Here is a 21216-nt window from a genome sequence, read left to right as displayed (position 1 = left end):
GTCATTTTCAGTGATCTCAGCTTTCAGTATGTTTCATTCTTTTAGGTGTTTTAGTTGAAACACCCACAAAAAAAGTGCTCTGTGTGTTTTATCATGTACAATGATAAAAATCTGTACTGAGATTTAAGCTTGGAAACACCTGCTACCCTGAGCTGAATGTTTAATCTCAATGTTGTACGGCAGAAATTCATATTGTCTTCCAATCTGTTATTTATGCAGCTACTGTTGGTATATTTTGAAGGGGTTCAAGTCACTCGCAAAAATAGAGGACTTTTCCTCCCCGTGCTGCCTCCCCTTCATCTCTCCACGCCTTCGCTGCAGCTCCCTGACTCCATTCTCATGAGCCTGGCAGTGATCGCAGCTTGATTGAGTCACACTCACTCCTCCAGAACCCCCTGGAGATCTGCCTCCTCCTTCAACACACACATACGCACACACACACAAGCACACACTTTTTGATGAGCACAACTAATATTGAGAAAGCATTCATCTGTAAGGCACTGTTGCTGCCCCCCCTCTGAGATCACTCAACAGAGCACCTCAAAATACATATAGAAGAGAGAAAAAGAGAGAGTGAGAGGGATAGATACCCCCTGCCCTGCAGAGCCTCCTCTGATCCAGACTTGTCCTGTCTTTTGAAGCCAACAGCTTAGAAATGCAGAAAAGAAAGAAGGAAAAAAAAAGTGCATCCCAGAGGAGCAGCAAGAAATGCCTGCTGTGTGTATCTTTCTGACTCGGTCTCTTGTACCTAAGACATAACAGCAAGAACTCCATATCTCTCCTGACATTAATGCTATGGATACAACTAGACTGCTTTCAAACTGGAGCAGAACAGTTGCTCTCACATGATGAGGTGCAGGAGTATCCAGGGGTGGCAGGATGGATTTTGGAAAAAGCAATATTCAGTGTCTATTTTGAAAAAAAAGTATGATTTGGAATCAGGATAATCACTTTATCTCGGTTATGAATTTTCATGACAATATCTAAACATTTTCTATATTTCAAAGATACATCTAGTTTATTTGACATACTTGTTGTTTAGCAAACACAGTTGTGTTAATGTCATGATTTACAATTTAACTCAAGAGTAAAGTAGTTTTATTGCAGTTTCTTTATACCAAGGAATATGTATCCGGTGTAGGACTAACAGGTGTCTGAGAAACAAGGTTAAAAAAACCATTACAGCTGTCTTAGAGCTCTGACTGTAGCATAGGTTACTCAGCAATCCATATACAAAGGAGCCACAGTCACGGCAAACTATATTTTTGCAATATTACATGACTACACTCCCTCAAGAGAGTTTGATGAGAGCAATTTAAGCCTGTGAAATTTCTCATTTTCTTCATGGCTGAGCTGCATGCACACAGCCAGGACAGAGCGTTACTTCTCCCAGCTATTAACCTGTAATTTAGTTCTTCTTCACAGACACACATCGTCCCCTGTTTATTTTTCACTATGGGCCAAGAAAACCAAATTACATTTTAAAGTATTACCAAAGCCGAACAGCGAGCACAAAAACACTTTTTGTTTTTGTGAAAAGGGGGTTTGTGTATTTCTGTTGCAAGACAGGATACATTTATTTGGGAGTAATTTTATCAGGAAGCCAAAACACAGACCTTGAAACCTTTTTTTCTGTCTAAAGCTGATTTACAAAACATTTGATTCAAAGTCTGACTGTGTAAAACAGCTTGAAATGAGTGTATAAGTAGTTTGTTTACATTTTGTAGTTTTATGAAATGCATTGCAGGTTACATGAGATGAACAGTTTAAGGATTCAACCGTACTGATATAAATTTAACTTTCCCTTGTAAGACCTCAACAACTCCTCCATGAAACACACACACGCAGACATGCAGACATGCACATCTTTATCAAGAACCAAACATGCATGTTCATGTTTTCGCTCGTCCTTTCTCCCTCTCTCTCTCTCTCTCTCATGTACACACACACACACCAATCGATAGGCAACTCACAGGCAATAAGAAGCCATTATTTGTGAAGTTCCACTTCAGTTCACATGAGTTGATAAAGGAGGCTGCTATTGATTCAGCGGCCCTGAAGGAGAGAGCAATTTAAGCGACCGATGGGGCATAAAACAAACTGGATCACAGGAAAGGCAGAGCCATGGAGAGAGGAGAGGAGGACATGTTTTTATGGACAGAGGAGAGAAAGAAGGACCATACTGTTCTGTTTTTTTTAAGAGTCAGATTTCACATTTCTCCTGATACGTGTCATCTGCACAGAGTTGATGTAATTACGGCCGAGAGATACTGCTGGCGTCTGCCTTTCTTTCTTTCATTCTAGCTCCGTGGTGCCAAAAGAACAAGTCTACAGCAGGAAATGTCGGTATGTAAATGGAGAGGAAGAAAATCTCCATTGGAGTTAGAACAAACAAGTCAACTGGTTGATGAATGATGTAAGTTTGCTGATGTGGGGGCTCTTCATTAATATTCATTACGCTCTGATGTACACAGCAGTCAACTGATGAGCCATTTTCTAGATAACACCAACAGTGAAAGTGTTTGTGTGTTTGAGTAAGATTAGGTGAGACAAAGAGCGAGGATGTGGGTAGAACAAATGAAAAACTGAGAGAACAGAGTTGGGACAGTGTTGCTATGTTAAAAGGTAGTCTCACTTCTTTTAACTCCTTCCATGAGTTGCTCCAGGTCCAGTAGTGTGCCTTGTATTGTCCAAGCCTCACAGCCATCAGCTCATTCCCACGGTAATAGAAGATTGGCCTATTGAGGATGGGAGAAGTGAGAAACAAGGCTCAAATGTGTTTATTCCCAAGTGGATTTGTACCACCTGGGACACTACAGGTTTAAAATAGATCTTCTCTCTTGCCATTTGTACACTTTAAGTTCACTCACACTCACACTCTCAGTCTTCTACCCATAAGTTGCAATTGTTTCACCATCCAGTTAAGGACTATGAACTTTGCAACCCCCTAAAAATCTGTCAAATCACCTGAATATTTATTTAATTCTACTAATATATGAAATAAGATTAAATACATGGAATAACAAGCTCTGTGAGGCTGTACTCAGGCACTCCTGAAAAGGACATGAACGTCTGCATGAAATTTCATCGTAGTCCATCCAACAGTTGTCAAGATGTTTCACTCAAAACCCACAAATGTGAACCTCATCAGGCGCTGGAGGAAAAGTCATTAGGATACATCATCTGGGAACCATTTCATTTTAATGCATTCAAACGTTGTTGAGATATTTCAGTCTGGACCAAAAGTGGACAGAGGTAAACTGACCAACCACTAGCATGTCTAAGAAGCCTGCCTTGTTTACCTCTTGCATGACAAAACTACCACCGCACTCCCACACAAGGATGTGATTGTTACCGTAAAAAAGCATGTTGGAAAATAAAAGCCACAATCAGCTAGTGTATATTATGTACTCACCTGCTTTGCAGTGTCTGTGAGTGATTTAGCAGGACTGGTGTCAGGTCCAGTCCATCCAGGGTTCGGTCATCAGGAGGGCTGATGCTGGCCAGAGCCAGACTGGTGGTGTACAGGTCCATCACATTGGCCAGTTGGAAACTCACCTGCAAAAGAACAAAGAAATAAAAAAATACAACTGTGTGTAGTACTAGAAGCCCTTTACAAAAATGTAATGATTTACATTATGAGGACTTGCTTTTTGTCCCCAAAAGTGAGGCGAGTCCCCACAATGTGACTGTTTAAACAGATTTACAAGCACAGACTATTTAATGTAAGTGCTAACAGGTGCTGCTCCAGTTTCCCATCAACAAAGTCTCTCATTCATCTCAATCAATGAGATTTATCTATTCGTGTGGATGATTTGTGTTTCTGCCATTAGTGGCAATTTATTTCAGTCCACAAATCAATAATTAACTTTTCTATACTCCAGGAATATCACAAGCTTGCTCTTTTACGCTGGATTTTCTTTATGAGAGTGAACATGGTAACAATGCATAGTCATGATAGGATGTTTGCATGTGTGCATGTTTGCACGAATGTAGCAAAAAGAGGTGCATTGCTTCAGTCTCCTTAATCTCTGCTTTCAGGTTTGTGTATAAAACCTCTAAAATGCCTCTCTTTCTAAATTAGCTTTTTTGAGGGGAAAAAGAAAAAAGGAGGAGCGAAGAAGAAGAAGAGCAGAGGAAGTAGGGAGAGGACAAGGCCCGGGCAAGCAGGCGGCTGGAGCTGGAGCGAGCTGGTGTTTTATCTCCCTCTCCCAGTCCCAGTGAAAAGCTTTATTTTATTTATAAACTTTGAACTATTTTCAGATAAAATGCCATTTTTTCGCTGTCATCCTTGATCTTCCGTTCCATTCTCTCCTGAGCGAGCCTTAGAGGGAGACGGCACGCTCACAATCAGATAGCGCTATCAGGCCTCTGCAGCTGCACCGCCATGTGCCGCTGTGCTCCTATCGGCAGCCAGCACACATACAGACGCACACACACATACACACATACACACACACACACACACACACACACACACAGACACAAGCTCCTAAGCACTGAAATGAATTCCCTTTTCTTCTGTATCCACAGAACTAGCCACAGAAAGGACTCTGCAATGCATTCCATGATCTATCTGCACATCCAGACACTCTTTCTCACACACAGACACACACACACTAACAGATTTAGTCCCTCACTTCATTTTTCTTTTTTTCCACATGCAGACACACATACACACACACAAACCATTAAAGAAGACAGGACAAAAAGACATAAGAAGAAGCAAAACTGACATTTAGTTGGTAATAACTTGCATGACCAAAAACCAAAACTTTCAGACTTAGACTGCTCTGACGGAGGATTTATCTCACAACTTGCTATCTTTTATTTCTTTCCTTTATTAGCTTTGCCCTCTGTTGCAGTCCACACTGAACTTCATTCTTTCTTCACCCTTTGTTCTTCCCTTTTTTTCCTCTGACTCATCACTCTCTATTAATGTCACTTTTTGTTTTCCTCTCTCTTTCTCTGTCTCTCATTTCTTTCTGTGTTGTGAGTGGTGATGTTGGTTATCTGAGGAGGCAGCGCTTCTATCCCCTTCTCTGCCACTCTGTGTGTCTGCTGCCTGATAAACACAACAAAAGGGATTGTGACGCTCTACAATGTTGTGGGGCCAACACCACGACCGCCTCCCCATCTTTGTTCCTATAGCCGACCCCCCACCCCACCTCATCATGCTGGCCCCTCGCCCCCCCTCAGGCACTGGGGGAATGCTGAATGAGCACCTGCTTCCATTCCAGTACACCTCCTTTCACCCATTTAAATACAAGTTTTGGACATTGTAAATCAATAGCTGCAAGAACGTGAAAATGAGTGAAATTGCTAACTTTCGTCACTCGGATGCATCCGCAGACATGTCTCCATCTTGATACTGTAAAGATGCATCTACACTCGGTAATATAAACCTGCTGAAAGCCCCTTTTAACAAAGGCTTGCATGGCTGTTTGTTGTCTCCAGCATTTTGCTCCGAGAGCTTATGGACTTTTCAATGTGCAGATCAACAAGAGATTTCACAAGAGCACGAAATAAGAAAGAAGGGTAACCCTGTGCCTGCTCTGTCCTCGCTCCCAAAAAGGGATTTTATCCAAAAAGTGATAAATCCAGAGCTGTATCGTACAGTAGCGCCAACAAAGGAGCTTTGTCATCACAACTCTAGAGAGCTTCAGGGAGGATATACAGACCCTCATTCTCACAGCTAAGCACACACACACACAGATATTATTGTGATATTCTGCATTGATAGTATTTACACTTGTGTCTCTTTCAGTGGCCTACAAAGTTTCACGTCATACATAAAACTAATCCAATGTACAAACACAAAGCGTGCGTATATATATATATATAAGTGGGCATGTAGGACCACACAAAAATGACGCAGAAATGTTCTGCACACTCGCACATTCATACACAGACACAGTGGACAATTATAATGTGGCACAGGTGGAGCAAAGCCCGACGAACACAACAAACGTTCCTGGCAGTGTGGCAGTGCCAGCTTCTTTAGCACTCCTCCTCCTTTTCTCTTTTCTACACCAGCCACCTCTTTTACTTCTTCCTTGCTTCCTTCCCTGCAACTCCCCCCCCCCCCCCCTCCTCCTCCAGCCCCCACCCCTCCCGTTCCTTTATCCTGAGCGCCTGGCATATTCAGATACTGAAGTCCTCATTACGGCTCAATCCAACCTCAGCAAACACACAAACAGATTAGCCGCTTAAGACGCTCCCAATCCCCCTCTCCCTCGCTACTCTGCAGTGCTATCAGGCCCCAGCACACCCCTGTGAGATGAGCCAGGGGCAAGGCTTACTGCAGACTGCAGCCTCCGCTTGCTCCTCCACCAAATCCCTCTGCGTCACAGTCCCGTGTCACAGCTGCCCCTAATACAATTAAAAGTCATTTGCAGAACGCACAAGCTTAGAGGATCACGGTGTGGGTGGGGGGGGGGGGGGGGGGGGGGGGGGTAAATTTGGGGAGGGGGAGGGAGGAATGAGAGAGAGTTGGGGCATTAATTCCAGCCAAAAATATTTGGGGAAACAATGAAAATAGCACCCACACGCTTCGTGGCCGCAATCACGCAGTTTATCTACGCCATGTATGGAGTTCAATCGCTCGATAGAAGTTGAACATAGCAAAGATTAACTGCTTGAAACTCCAGCGGGTCAGAGTGTGCACATGTAAAGTGGTAAATAATACACAAAAGAAACAAAAAGCGACAACCATTCAATACAGGGGGATTAGTGAAATAATTATTCATTTACTCTCAACCTGATTTACAGCGCTGTACATTGCCTGCAGCTTTACAGAGAATATTTTCAGCTTCTGGTACCTGTTGATAGGCAGAACATTAGGAAGCAACGGTGCTTAGAAGAAAGAAAAACCTGGCTCTGAATCTACCCGGCAACTCTAGCTCAACGTCTAGTCTCTAGAGAAGATGGTAGGGATTTAGTGAATGATCTTTTCTTGGAGGCTTTATTGGGTAAAATCACCGGGGTATTCTCACCGTGCCTTCTTTGATGTGACCAGGCCACCAGGCAATGGCTGGCTCCCTCATGCCCCCTTCATAGGTGGTCTCCTTCCCGCAGAGGAATGGCCCGTTGCTGCCACCTGAAGAATCAGAAGCACAAAAACATATGAATTAATGACCACACACACACACATGTGTGTATATATATAGGACAGAAAAAGACAAAAAAGGAGTGCAGCGCTTACTCTCATCTGGGCCTGACATAAGAGCAGCTCCATTGTCTGAAGTGAAGAAGACAAAGGTATTATTTTCGATGCCCAGAGTCCGCAGCCGTGACAAGATCTGACCGACGCTGTAGTCCAGCTCCATCACTGCATCTCCATACCTGTAGCAAATCACAGTGCAAAAAATTCTCCTTGACAAATATAAACATGTGCAACCTGCATCCATGCATCCGCCTGACTGTACTGTATGTCTATAAAGTGTCAGTAAAGTACGGTGTTAACGTACCGGCCTCGCTGGCTCTTCCCTAGGAAGCGTTTGGAAGCGTAGACAGGGGCATGAGTGGCATCAGCTGCCCAGTACAGGAAGAAGGGCTGTTCGGCCTGAGTCTGCTGTAGTATGAAGTCAAGACCTTCCTGTAAGATGTAGGAGGTGTGAGAGACAGTTACAACACTGTCAGTGCAGATGTCAAATGACTTACCATAGTGTTTTTCACAGTACTGCTATAACGCTGTATATAGTATATCACCTTTTTCCTCACTTTCTCACCACATACTAATTCTAACCCAGTTTTGGCACTCAGTTGCCAATGTACTGTTTCACCTGATTCACCTAGTTAAAACTAATACAGCAGCCCTGCAATAAACTGTACCTTAATAAGGGATATAATATTTAGTCTTTTTAAAACTGTTTTAGAAAGGCATTGATTAAACTTGATTGTCATTTTGAAGGCTGTAATTTGTGGTGAGTGTACGTCTATTCTGAAAAAGAATGAAGCTCACAATAAAAGTGTCAACATTCATACTAACAAATGGACACATGGAAAACATTTCTACTGGCTACATGTGGAGTTTTTTTTATTTCAGTGTGATATTAGTGTTTTATTAGTGGTCAAAACAGTGCTAAGTAAAGATTACTTCTTGTGTATACGTTATAGTACTGGATATAGGATACTGGATACTGTGACACATTTATTTTTTGCAATGTTAATACAAACATTTCCTATGAGGACTGATGTCAATCATACACTTCTGTATTTTTGATGGTTAACAAAAGAAAATCAAACAACTAAAAAAAAAAAAAATGGTATGGTAATGTTTTTTTCCTTTGTTTTATTTTGCAAGCAATCACCCACATTATTAACTGCGCTACTGACACCAGTCTAGTCTCATAAGACATGCTAATAAGAGCTTTACAAAGCTCTGCTTGACAGACCCATCCTCTTCCTGTGATGACATATTACACCTCTCATGCATGCAGTGTGTCTCTGCATGCTGCTTTTGATCCCTCTAGGAACAGAATGGGAGGGACTGACGTAGGTGGCAGAGATAATCAGTGCAAATGTGCGCAAAAGTCAACAATCTACTTCTGCTGGTAGAAGGCACAGTAATGATCAAAAGCCAAAATCAGGTTTTAATTACATTGTTAACTAGATGATTTAATTGCTTTACAAAGAAAAATGTTAAACAAAATGAGGCGATACACTTTGCTCCTCTGAGAGAGTTCACCCGAGAAAGGATAGGTAAACCTTAACTCACCTGCAAGTAAATCTGTGTGAGGTTGGACTCTCCGGTCTTCTTGTCAATCTGAAACTCCTCATAGTATCTGGAAAACAAGGGAGTTGACATGATTCATTAACTACACCTTCACTATTAGTTAGCCATCATCCCATATGAATACCTGCTGAGGCCACATGAAGCCATTTCTCCTCTGCTCGTTCAACCACATAAAATATTTCTTTTACACTGACTTGATTGTATTGTCAGGCCTTTCAATCTGCTTCGACATTGACCGAAACTACCGCAGACAATATCATTAAGACGATGGAGGAAAAATTTCCCTCATACAGACTGTGAGGAGATTTTGGTGAAAGACATATTTGGGAAGTCTCAGCAGAGTTGAGCAGAGGGAACTGTTATGAGGCGTTGCTGAAGCGTGGCGCGGCAAGCAGAGAAGCAGTGACAGGCATCTCTCTTTCTTATGCTTCACTTCCTCCAGGTGTCCTCGCACACAGCCAACGCAACCTGCCGTCTCTTGAGGGTGCGCGTGTCTCTGTTTGTATGCGTGTCTATGCGCGTGTGTATGTCTGTCCAGGGCCCAGGTATGCTGCGCTGATTAAACCCACGGCTAAGCGAAAAACACGCCCGGCTGCCAGTTCCAATGACCCTGAATACACATATGGCTGTTTTGGGGAAAACAAATGGGCGGAAAATGGAATACACAAGCACAGCTGGTACAGAAAAAGGAAGAGGAGGGGAGACACTCGACTCATCCAGAGAAGCAGCCAGCCAAACTATTCAACTGAGTCATGGGGAAAGAAGATTTTTATAGATTTTCAGCCTCTGATTCTGTGTCAGCTGTTGTGTATATGTGAGTGCTTGTGTGTGATATTACCTGCCAACCATCTCAGAGTTTTTGTAGACAGGGATGTTGGGTCTAACGCTGGTGTTGTAGGGGCCAAAGTGGCAGTCTGGGGCACCAAACCATTCATCAAAGCCATTCTTCAGAGGAAGGTACTGTGGTCTGTGGCCAAGATGCCTGTAGTAAGAAATAAAATGCTCTCACACACCTTAAAGTCAATGGGACTAACTAATCATGCCACAGTGTACGCATATTTTAGTCCATTAACTAAATCACATATGCTGTGCATAATCTACTGCAGACTATTTCGCACTGCACATCATACTTTTTTTGATTTTCAGGCATTCATTGGTTTCTATTCAGTTCAGTACAGTGTCTAAATTAACCTGCAGAGACTTGAATCTCGCTTGAAACACATAATCAATCACAGTGTCTCATGTCAACTTTAATTACTGAAAAAATTATGTTTTCATTGATAATGTGGTGAAAATGTTTTAGATTAGTGAGCACTTTTAGCTGCATTACTACAGAATAAAAGGCAGGCGATGTTCTGTGGGATAGATCTCAAACACGTTTAAAATCTTGGCAGAATGATATTCATGCAATACTACAAATAATACAAATCAATTGCTGGAAAACTACATTCATAAATCTACTGAATTGTTGTATACTGTGGGAAATGATCAGCAGTTGTAGTAAATTAGCTACAACATGAAAAATAAAAGCGTATAATAGTAAAAAGCATAAAATTCAATTTATGTTATCAATTTGTAATGCTAACCCACCGTGTCATTTAGATCATTTAGCCTGTTAGTTAATAGTCATTGTTAACATCATAGCCTCCAAAACTTCAGAAACCTAAAGAAATTAAAAGAACTCACCACTTGCCAACTATCTTGCTGACATAGCCTTTTTTCTTCAGCATCTGAGGTAACAAGATCTCATCCTTGGAGATTCCTCCCACTATCTCCTGCGGAGTGTATGCTATATAAAAAAATGGCAACATTTAGTGTACAAAACTTTCCATGACTTTATTGCATACTTACATACATTATAGACAAAGTAATGAGGAAGCCTGTGAGAAATGATTTGCAGCTGGTTAACTTGCACTGTAAGGATATACAGGGAGTTTACCATTTCTGGCGTGGCCATTAGTGGTGTAGAAACCGTTTCGGACTGGCAGCCTCCCGGTGAGAAGTGCGGCTCTGGCTGTGGTAAAAATGACAGAAAAAGTAATTAGGATTTATATATGTTGGTGTTAAAAATGCTTTTTTACTGGCAAACAAATAGGCAAGGCAAGTTTATTTGTGTAGCACATTTCAATAACAAGACAATTCAAAGTGCTTTATATAAAACATAAAAGGCATCAAGACAAAAAGGCAGGCAATATAAAAAGACATTTAAATACAAATAAAAAGTGTTAAATTGGAAATAAAAATAAGCTACAATAGAATAAGACATTAAACAGGAGAATAAAAAGTTATAGTGCAGTGTAAAATATTAACCCTCAAATTTGGTATAATAAAGGGCAGTGGCAATCAGAAAAGTCTTCTGTGATTTAAAAGAACTGAGAGTTGCAGCAGACCTGCAGTTTTTCTGGTTTTGTTCCAGATATGTGGAGCATAAAAACTGAAAGCTGCTTCTCCATGTTTAGTTCTGTGAATAGAAAGCAGACGTGTCCCAGACTACCCGAGAGGTCTGGATGGTTCATAACATAGCAGCAGATCAGAAATGTATTTTTCGGCCCTTAACTATTCAGTGCCTTACAAACTAACAGTAGTATTTTAAAGTCAGTTCTTTGACAGACATGAAGCCAGTGTAAATATCTGAGAACTGAAGTGATGTGATCCACTTTCTTAGTCTTAGTGAGGACTCGAGCAGCAGCGTTCTGAATCAGCTGCAGCCGTCTCACCAACTTTTTAGGGAGACCTGCAAAGACACTGTTACAGTAGTCAAGTCTACTGAAGATAAATGCATGGACAAGTTTTTCCAAAACCTGCTGATACATAGGTCCTTTGATTCTTCATGTATTCTTCAGGTGATAGTAGGCTGACTTTATAACTGTCTTAATGTGGTTGCTGAAATTCAGATCTGAGTCCATGACTACACTAAGATTTCTGGCTTGGTTTGTGGTTTTTAACATTATCGATTGACTTTAAATCATTCTTCCTTGGCTCCAAAAACAATTACTTCAGTTTTATCTTTGTTTAACTGAAGAAAATTCTGACACATCCAATCATTGATTGCATAGAGTTGAGTGTCATGCTCTTGTCTTCTTCCCTGCACCAATGTCACACACAGTGGAAATTACAAATACATTTGCCAAATTGTTACAGTGCTTTGGTCAATTTCTTAAACAAATTCAACATATGTACATTGTTAACCTAGTTAGTATAAAAATGTCATGGCATGCATCTTAATTTTGTTTCCTGTATCTACCAAGACCAAAACCCCTTATTCATAAACTACTATAAATGGATGCAGTTGAACTCAATTATATTCACTAATCACTTCTGTCATGTGAAAACCTGTACCTCCATATTTCAACTTAAAAAGAAGACGAAGGATTTTAAAAGCTTCATCAACAAACTCTATTCTGAATGCATTGGAGGGTATCCATTAGATGCCATGCTGCAGTTTAAATGTTTTCTCGTGTTAAAATACCTGCTTTCCTGTATAGCATAACATTGCTGTAACATACTGTACTATGTTTTGCATGTTGCACTATTCGGCAGTAGGTCACTTTGTGTTGAATTTATGCCTTCAAATCATTGGTCAAGTGTTCTTCCAACATTTTTGTGACAATAAAAACACAAGTACAGATAGAAATGGCTGCAACTGCAGCAAGAGATCAAAGTGGTTCTAACATGTAGTAAAACAGGAAGCCCTATGTCATGTTACGTTTCACAACATTTTCAGCTGACTCACATGGGGAACAGAGCGGGTTCGCAGTGTAGAAGTCTGGAAACAGCATGCCCTCAGCAGCCATGGCATCCAGGTTGGGGGTCTCCATAGAGGGCTGGCCAAACACCCCCAAGTCCCCCCAACCCATCTGAAGAGCACAAGTATGGAGAGTTTATTTACAAGAGCAGAAAGGCAAAAACACACATGCAGGCATACTTTGTACAGGCTGCAATGACTGCACAGTAACAGTGATTACTCATCAGAACACAAGACAGATAGAAAACACAGATTTTGGGCTGCCATACATTCATTCACAGCTGTAAGTCAATAGTAAACAGGACTTTTCTGCTGATGTAGTGATGAACAGAAGCTGAATAAGAGAAAAACAACTCACGTCATCCATAAGCATGATGATAATGTTTGGGGATGAAACAGCCGATGGCCTCTCTGCCCGGGAACAACATATTATAGCACAAAAGAAAGCCAAAGTTTGAGTAGACATCATTCGCACTACTGTGCTGTAGTCATATGACCATCAACTTCGAGGAAGTGGTTTATTTGCCTTCATGCGGGTCTTCAGCGCAACACTTACGCATACGAATTGGGAGGAAACCCATGTTTCGTCGACGGGCATGAGGGTGTTATTTTAATAAATTATGTTACGTTTTACTGGATTTTAATTCTGCGTAATTGTCTCATATATATGTGGCAACGTTATATTTTAAATTTAAACCGTTTCACAGTCTGGACATGCTATTGCTTGGTAATTGGTGCCTTCAGTGGCTCCTAGTAAATGTTGCACTTATCATTTAAATATAGAATATTGCGGGGAAAGAACAATAAATGGACCCTACAACTAAAGTAAATTGGAGACCTATAATATAATTAAATTACATGCGGTTTAAACACAGAATTTATACCAAATAAGAATCTGTTAGCTACTAATAAGGAATATTTGGTGTTTCCACTTTTCCAACGGCAGTGAATACCGCATGTCACGTGACAGCAGCTGACAGCTCAGAGGAAGAATACTAACATGGCGGTGTGCATAGCAGTGATCGCAAAAGAGGTAAAAAATAGTAATAATAGCTGTTCATCAACCCACAACCTATTTTTGACAATTAAAATATTTTAACATAATCTCATAATTTGTTCTGTGCGAATGTCGATGTTCTGTGAAGCTCAAAAAGATAAACATTAGCATTGTTTCAGGCTAGCTGCTGTCAAAGAATATGCCACATCTTTGTTGAGATGTTTTGTGCAAGTGGTTTACGCTAAACTCGTTACTGTGTTTCGTGTCGTTTCCCAGAACTACCCGCTGTATATCCGCAGTGTTCCCACTCAGAATGAGTTGAAGTTTCACTACACGGTTCACACCTCTCTGGATGTGGTGGAGGAGAAGATCTCAGCTGTGGGCAAAGCTTTGGGAGACCAGAGAGAGCTGTACTTGGGTCTGCTCTACCCCACAGAAGACTACAAAGTGTATCCTTGTTTTATTAAAAGGTTAAAGGAAAGGTTCACAATTGTTCAAGTCTGGTCTTAAAACAACAGTCAGGTGCTCATATGAACACTAAGAGGTTTTCCTCGCTGTAATCATTCCTCCTATCCATACTGGCTATTAAAAGATCCCCTTCAAATGTGCTCTCAATGTAAATGATGGGGGTCAAAATCTACAGCGTGTCCACACAGTCAGTTTGTACAATAATTAATTTTAAAGTTTATCTGAAGCTTATATGAGGCTTCATCAGTCTGAGTTAGTCATATCAAGTGGATATCTGCCATATTCACAGTCTTTTTTAGCATCAAATTCCCTCTTTGTGTTTCTTCAGACAGTGTTTCCCTGTTGAGCTGTGGTGGAAGTATAGTAACAAAAAGAGGAACTTTGGCACTAAAAAGACTAACGTTGAAGGATATCTACTTGATTTGACTAATTTGGGTGGCTGAAGCTTCATATTAGCTTAAGACAAACTTTTAAATACATTTTTGCACAGTAAGAGGCTTGTGGATGTTGTCCCCCATCACTTACATTGAAAGTGTATTATGAAGGGATCTTCTAATGGCCAGTATGATCATGATCAATGATTATGGCAAGAAAAACCTATTTCAATGTTCATTTGGGCACCTGACTGTTGTTCTAAGACAGACGCAAAAAATTGTGAGTCTGTCCTTTAAAGGTTTGGAAAAGCCGACCACACAAGTGGTCCAAGCGCTTGATTTATCTTTTAATTAGATCATCTTTCTTCTACTACAGACTGAGATTTAATTATCTTTTAGCAAGACTGCTAACATGTTTATTACATCTGAGGAACATAAATAAATGCACGGCATATCTCTCCTAACCCAAGAGAGATGATGAAATCTTTACATATGCCCTATTTCAGTTTTCACAGTTTTAGTTGTTTAACTGTTGTTACAGAAGGCTTTTAAATTAGGATGTCAAATATATGAGAATTAATAACATAACAAGTGTTACAAAGCAATATGGTCATTCTGTCAATGGAACAGAAATCCCTGTCCATAAATCATGTCTTAGAGGGAAAACCCAACATCCTTGACTTGTTAACTAGATATGGATATGTAACCAACTCCAAGGTGAAATTTGTTATTGTTGTGGACTCGTCAAATACATCATTGCGGGACAATGAAATAAGAAGTGTAAGTTGAGGCCGTCGAGCTCTAAGCATGTTCAAACCTTCAATCCTCCAACTCGACATTTGTGTTTGGTATACATCTACAAACTCTGTTCTCTTTGCTATATGTTGCATTAAACACTCTTGTCCTTTACATGCCTCAGCTCGGATCTTCTGAACCAGTAGAAAAGGAATATCTCATCAATACATTATTGTAAATGGCTTTTTGTACATACAAAGAGCTTTTCCATGTTTTTTCATTAGTCACAGTATCTGGGCAATTTGATAATCCTGCCTATGTGTAGAATCTCTACTATACACATCATACAAAGCACATTCAGGAAACCTAGATTTAGAATGAGCATGCACAACTTCACAATACAGTGTCAGATTTGCTTTTTACATACTTTAGTAAAATGAAAAAAAAAAAACACCAGATACCTTTTTCCATCTCAATTGAACAAAATATTTCAGTGTAGTAACTTATTTCTTCTTCTCTCTCAGATGTTCAGAAAATTGCACAACTCCTTTACTGATGTAATGTGCAACCCATTCCACAATCCCGGGGACACTATTCAGTCCAAGTGAGTTAATTCTTGTGAATATCTGAAGATTTTGATCACTGATTTTTTTTTCCAGTCTAGCAGTGTTTAATTGTTGACTAACCACCCTGCAGGGCCTTCGATGGCATCGTATCTGGAATGATGGTTCAAACTGGCTGACGTCTCCTCCACCCGTTCTTTTCAGCCTCCACTGTACATAACACCCTTAAATCTTATTTGTTTACATGTCACCTTGATTATTGAAATGCATAAGTGTAATAAAACTTAATTGTTGCACATCACTGTACGTGCGTCATTTTACTACAAATAGAGCACCGGATCATTGTTTTTATTTATTCACTTACATAGCAAAGAACTTATAAGTTATACATAGGGAGGATTTATACATTACATTGCAGGCAGCAACACAATACATTTGCATCAGTTTGTAAAAACGGTAAGACGCAACTGCATAACAATGAGGATTGTCCCATGCATTCACAGCAACACAAGCTTATAATGTAACACCTCTGCGAAGGATCTCTGACCCCAATCTTGACTTTTCACATCTACTTGAAGGACTGATGCAGGGATGCAACTTGTAAAGTCAAATCTCTCTCTTTCAAACTCAGTAATGCCTGGAAACATTTGCTCTTTAAAATGATCAGTCTATTCACCCGCTTGGTGTGCAAACAGCGGGTAGTGCTAGCGCTGCTGAGGATAGTGCTGTCCGCTGGATCCTGCCCCCAACTCCTCTGACGGTGGGGTGATGAGGAGAAGACATGGGTAACGTTTAGGCATCTGTTCATGGTAATCCATGTGTCCCCACTGTCTCTTCCCCACTGAGGGGCCTCCATAGTAAGGGTGGGGTGTTTGGTGTTGCGGCCTGGTTGACTGGTACCTGAACCTGCCTCGAGAGCTGTTATGGTATCGGGGTGGACGGAAGCCTCGTCCTCTGCCTCTGGAGTGGCCGCCTCGGTGACCTCCCCTGTCTGTGGTGCTGATGCCTGGCATGTTGGTCCTCTTTGGCATTACCTGAAATGAAAGACACAGTTGTTATTGTATTATTCAGGATGATTGATAGTGTTTACAGAAATATTACTTGTAGTACACAGACTAAAAATAACACGTCTTGACATAGATTTCTGACAAATACGTATCAAGTTTATTCATATCAAAGATCAGCTCAAAAGAAGGCAAATAACTAAATAGGAGCTATAAGTGGTTTGCTTTAAAAAGAACTTTAAGTCAAACTTATGTAAACTGCAGATCACATGACATTCATCTACATTTTACTTCCACCAGGTTATCTGGACCAGATGACAGGTCTTAATGTCAAATGAGAGAAAATGATGAATCATAATTAATCAAAATACAGATTATATAAAAGCATCTCTTGAGCTTCTCATTCTGCCACATTCTCCTGGCAAAAACACCTTACCATTTCTGGCCTAATACTTTACTATAACCATTTCTAACTATATACCATAACTTAAGTTTTAGATGTGTGTAGTGTGCAGCCACAGCCGTGAGAAAGTTATTGTTGACTGCCCCATCCTAATGAGGTCCTGCTCCTTGGAGATCCTCTGGGCTGCAGATAAACATAGTCAGTCTTCTTATCTCCATCTCGACAGAGTACACAGTTCTTGCAGCATAATTCACATGTGTTAAAGCCTAAGACTCTGGCAGTGTGGGGCCAAAACTTACACTTTGCTTTATAAAATCTTCTCCTCCGGGGAGTTGTATGCTGTGTGTGCAACCAATGATTTGTCTGACATGTGACTGTGTAGATGACTAGTTTTGGGTGTTTTCCTATCAACCCAACATGTGAATGCTGCTCACCTTTAGGACTCTTCCTCTGAACAAGGTCTCATGTAAACCAATAGCACTCTGCACAGAGTCACGATCAGAGAACTCAATGTAAGCAAAGCTGAAAAAACAAAACAAAACACATAAAAGTGGACAAACTTGGATGTTGGGTAGTTGACATTGAATGATAACATGCCAATAGTTGTATTCCATGGTCAAAGAAGCTCAAGTTGAACTCACCCTTTGGGATGGCCAGAGAACCGGTCGCACAGGATGGTCACTCGGTTGACAGGACCACAGCCGTTGAAATGGATCTCCAACTCATCTGCAGTAGCTCCATAGTCTACCTGGGATTTGTGCAACAGTATGTTAGTTCAGAGGTGTAAAAAAAACCAAAACAAAAAAAAAACAAAAAACATGCTTAGTATGAAGAAAATAAATATATCATTCTTACATTTCCTACATAGACAGATCTGTTGTCTGCGTCTATCCTCTCCTCAGGAGTCATATTGTAGAAAGGCCCTGTAGAGGAAACAACAACAAACTTAATACACAGGGGGTCACTCCAGGTGAAATGAACACAATGATTACTTGCAGCAACATTTCTTGCATCATCTTTGACAATACATATATCAGAAATCTGGCTCTGTTCTGAGGAGGGACCAAGAGGAAGGAAGGGAAGGGGAGGGGATGGATGAGGAGAGCCACAGAGGCAGAAAATAGCCACAGGCAGCAAGGAGGACCCTTCTGGTTCTCTGGGGCTCACTACTTCGTCTCATTGGGCAGTGATGAGGCACATGTGAACGCTGTTGTGACCACAGTGAAGTGTCCCAGGTGTTAGCCAGATGGTGACGCGGTTACCTCACCTGCCTGTAGGCTGCAATGCTGCACACCTGGCTAAAAATACACTGTTGAGGTTTCCAAAAAAAAAGGTATAACCAGTGTTTAGCTGTACAGTAAGTTGCATAACAACAAACGACAGGCTGTCTCACCAGGTCGAGGGCTGCTGGTCAGGAGCTGCATCTCTGCAGTGTCACATCTGTCCTCTTCCTCCTTCAGCCTCTCTGTCTCTTCTTCCATCTCCAGCTCTTGAACTCTGGCCTTGATGGCTGCCAGCTCCTGCAACACACAAATATGGAAACCAGCACACTTGAAGACACTGGACTAAAGCTAGATGACACACTGAAGAGATACAGACAGGTGACAAATTAAGGAAAAAAACCTGAATAAATGAGTGCAGAGACATAATGGATAAAGATGCTTTCATACAGGGCATGAATGGGGTCACTGACTCATCTGATGAGTATGAACATGATGAGAATAATAAGCTGTGGCCTCACAGTCACTAGATCAACCCAATTAAATACCTTCATTATGGGATATTTTTGACTAAAGGCAGAGCTCTCCATCTTCAACAAAACACTGTATGAGGGAATATCTTTTTAAAAATATGGTGTTCATCCCTCCAGCAGAGTTCAAGAGATGTGTAGCGTCTCTGACAAGGAGCACTGAAGCTGATCTCAACACATTAATGTAGGTTTGTCCTTTCATTTTGTTACCCACAGTTATATTAAGAAACTATATTGAGTGATTGATAGACTCTTGTCTTTTTCTAATCATGAATAATGAAACATTTTCCTAGATTATGGGGTTGTTACCTAAATGAAATGGGCTGCTTGGTCAGCATGTTCACATTATCATTTACTCTTCAATAAAATTGGACTTGTGAAAGCACCAAATGCCCCCAAAGATGTTGACATGGGAGTAATTCAATCAAAAATAAGAATTTGTCAGTGCCTATAGGTTTCTGGACAATATGTGAAACAGGGGTTTACCATCAGTTATTTCACAATTTAGAGTCACGCTATGTTTTCAGTATTTCACCGGGAAATGCGGACACGCAGTGCACCTGACCGTCACACAGCATGTTAAATATATAGCTCGTTTTTTGCACATAACGTATCGTTCAACAGTGACATGATGCTACCACACAGTGTAGCTTATTGCGCTTGTTTGTCCAACAACGTGACAGCTCTCATAAGCTCGCTCTGCTGACGTGCGTGCATACAAACAAACAAACGCGACGGCATCCCTTTGTTTCACTGTAGCCTAAATACATTGATACTCACCGGGTCCTCGGCGAAATGCTCCCCGATGGACTCGCCCTCCAGGTAGCCGTACTCCAGATGATTTTCCGCCATGCTCACTGCTCAAACATGGCATCTGCAAAGCCGACTGCAGCTTGCCAAAAACCGCCAGCAGAAATATCTCACACAGGAAGGAAACGGTTTGATGGTCCACAGACGCAACACCTGACTGCATAGGAGGTAAGCTAATAGGTATCACCTGTGAATGAGGCTCGTGACGTGGTGGTGCATTGATTGACACTGGGATGCAGGTGAGAGAGGCGCTGGAGGGGAGGGGGGGTGTCCTCCTCCCAGTGGCGCATCTAAAAAGGGCCCTGCCCGTTGCCCTGGTAACCTTCCCCACCCCACCTTACACCCATGATGGACAACTGGTAAAATGAGAACTAAATTATTATTTAGCTATCATTTGATAATAAATGATGAGATGTACCTACATTCAATTATTGTAAATTCCCAGTTTCTCAATTGTAAGTCGTTTTGGATAAAATGTTTCTGCCAAATGACAAACTGTAAATGTAAATATAATATTTTTTTTTAAAGCAGAGGTGATTTTTTTTAAAATGACAGAATATTTCTTTTTTTAAAGCTGTAGTGCGGGACTTTTGACTGCCCCTTCTGGCAGTGAGAGTGATTACTAAAACACTATTGACAAGTGCTTACATCATAGGCTCCACTGTAGCCTACTCCATCGCTACTGTTGTGGTTGTAAAGCGGTGGAAAAATTGTTTATAAATATATGACATCATTAGATTATTAATACTGAAGCATGTAAGCAGCATGTTACTGTTGTAGCTGTTGGAGGTGGAGCTAGTTTCAACTACTTTATATGCAGTTAGCTAGTTTAGTCAATAAATAAATGATAAATCTGCAGGGTTGTGAGATGATTATCAAAGGAGGAAAGAAGAAAAAACAAAGTTCTGATACACAAATCCATTTTCAGTTTTTGGACTTTTTCTCTAATCTTTGATTTTTGGTGAAATATTGGATCATTTGAACGTCAAAAGCCAAAAAGGTTGGAAACCACTAGTTTCATCTTTAACAATGTGTTATATTTTAAAAGCTTGTTATATTATCCATTGTGTCAAATCTTCATCTGAAAAGTAACTAAAGCTGCCAGATAAATGTAGTGGATTAGAAAGTACAATGTTTCCCTCTGAAATGTAGTGGAGTGGAAGTATAAAGTAGCATCAAATGGAAGTAGTCATGTAAAGTACAAGTACCAAACAATTGCACTTAAGTTAAGTACTTGAATAAATGTTCTTAGTTACTTTTCACCACTGACTATGACAGGTGTGGGATCCAGTGTCCCGAACTTGGGACAAAAAGTCAGGATATCTCTGCCACTGCTGCTTTTTTGTGAGTTCCCCAACTTTATGGACATGCAATATTAAATAGCTGGGGCACCTTTTCAAACATTAGAACACATAACTACTCTTAAAACATTACAGTAATTAAAATTTAACACTGTAAATGCTTATGTGAATATAGAAAACACAACAGTTAAAGACCAAAATAACCCAATTCAAAAACACGAGGGGACGTGAATTCCATTCTACACTTAAATATGTAATTTAAAACATTTAATATAAGAAGGAGGTTAGGTTCAGGAGGTGTGAAATTTAAAGGACGGTGCCAGAATGTA

General features: G+C 40.7%; 3 protein-coding genes across 4 annotated transcripts in view; 1 reads left to right on the top strand and 2 right to left on the bottom strand.

The window, feature by feature from the left end:
• The window catches only part of galns (galactosamine (N-acetyl)-6-sulfatase), a 21105-nt gene extending 7798 nt beyond the window's left edge, over positions 1–13307 (bottom strand). The window contains exons 1-12 of one of the 2 annotated variants that reach the window (XM_044351608.1): positions 13039–13307; positions 12841–12893; positions 12471–12594; positions 10677–10751; positions 10424–10526; positions 9576–9719; positions 8720–8786; positions 7470–7597; positions 7205–7344; positions 6996–7099; positions 3416–3558; positions 2636–2738 (exon numbers count right to left, since the gene is read on the bottom strand). In XM_044351608.1, coding sequence (XP_044207543.1) covers positions 2636–2738; positions 3416–3558; positions 6996–7099; positions 7205–7344; positions 7470–7597; positions 8720–8786; positions 9576–9719; positions 10424–10526; positions 10677–10751; positions 12471–12594; positions 12841–12893; positions 13039–13063 — 1209 coding nt within the window. In that variant the 5' untranslated portion in view covers positions 13064–13307. Of the gene's footprint in view, positions 1–2635; positions 2739–3415; positions 3559–6995; positions 7100–7204; positions 7345–7469; positions 7598–8719; positions 8787–9575; positions 9720–10423; positions 10527–10676; positions 10752–12470; positions 12595–12840; positions 13007–13038 lie in introns of those variants that run through there. The other variant, XM_044351598.1, reaches the window with a different exon arrangement.
• A 101-nt stretch (positions 13308–13408) lies between these two features.
• On the top strand, positions 13409–15915 carry trappc2l (trafficking protein particle complex subunit 2L). The gene is made up of 5 exons (XM_044351634.1): positions 13409–13515; positions 13756–13928; positions 15014–15101; positions 15581–15660; positions 15753–15915. Exons 1-5 carry the CDS (start codon positions 13483–13485, stop codon positions 15796–15798), a joined length of 420 nt encoding a protein of 139 aa, XP_044207569.1. The 5' UTR covers positions 13409–13482; the 3' UTR covers positions 15799–15915.
• A 36-nt stretch (positions 15916–15951) lies between these two features.
• On the bottom strand, positions 15952–19813 carry pabpn1l (PABPN1 like, cytoplasmic). Its single transcript, XM_044351622.1, has 6 exons — positions 19557–19813; positions 18420–18546; positions 17882–17949; positions 17668–17774; positions 17461–17548; positions 15952–16653 (listed from the first exon to the last, which is right to left on the bottom strand). Exons 1-6 carry the CDS (start codon positions 19626–19628, stop codon positions 16324–16326), a joined length of 792 nt encoding a protein of 263 aa, XP_044207557.1. The 5' UTR covers positions 19629–19813; the 3' UTR covers positions 15952–16323.
• Between the last annotated feature and the right edge of the window lie 1403 nt (positions 19814–21216).

This window comes from Thunnus albacares, chromosome 1, assembly GCF_914725855.1.
Source record: "Thunnus albacares chromosome 1, fThuAlb1.1, whole genome shotgun sequence".
NCBI classification, from domain to species: Eukaryota; Metazoa; Chordata; class Actinopteri; order Scombriformes; family Scombridae; genus Thunnus; species Thunnus albacares.
This window is presented reverse-complemented; position numbering and strand designations above follow the sequence as displayed.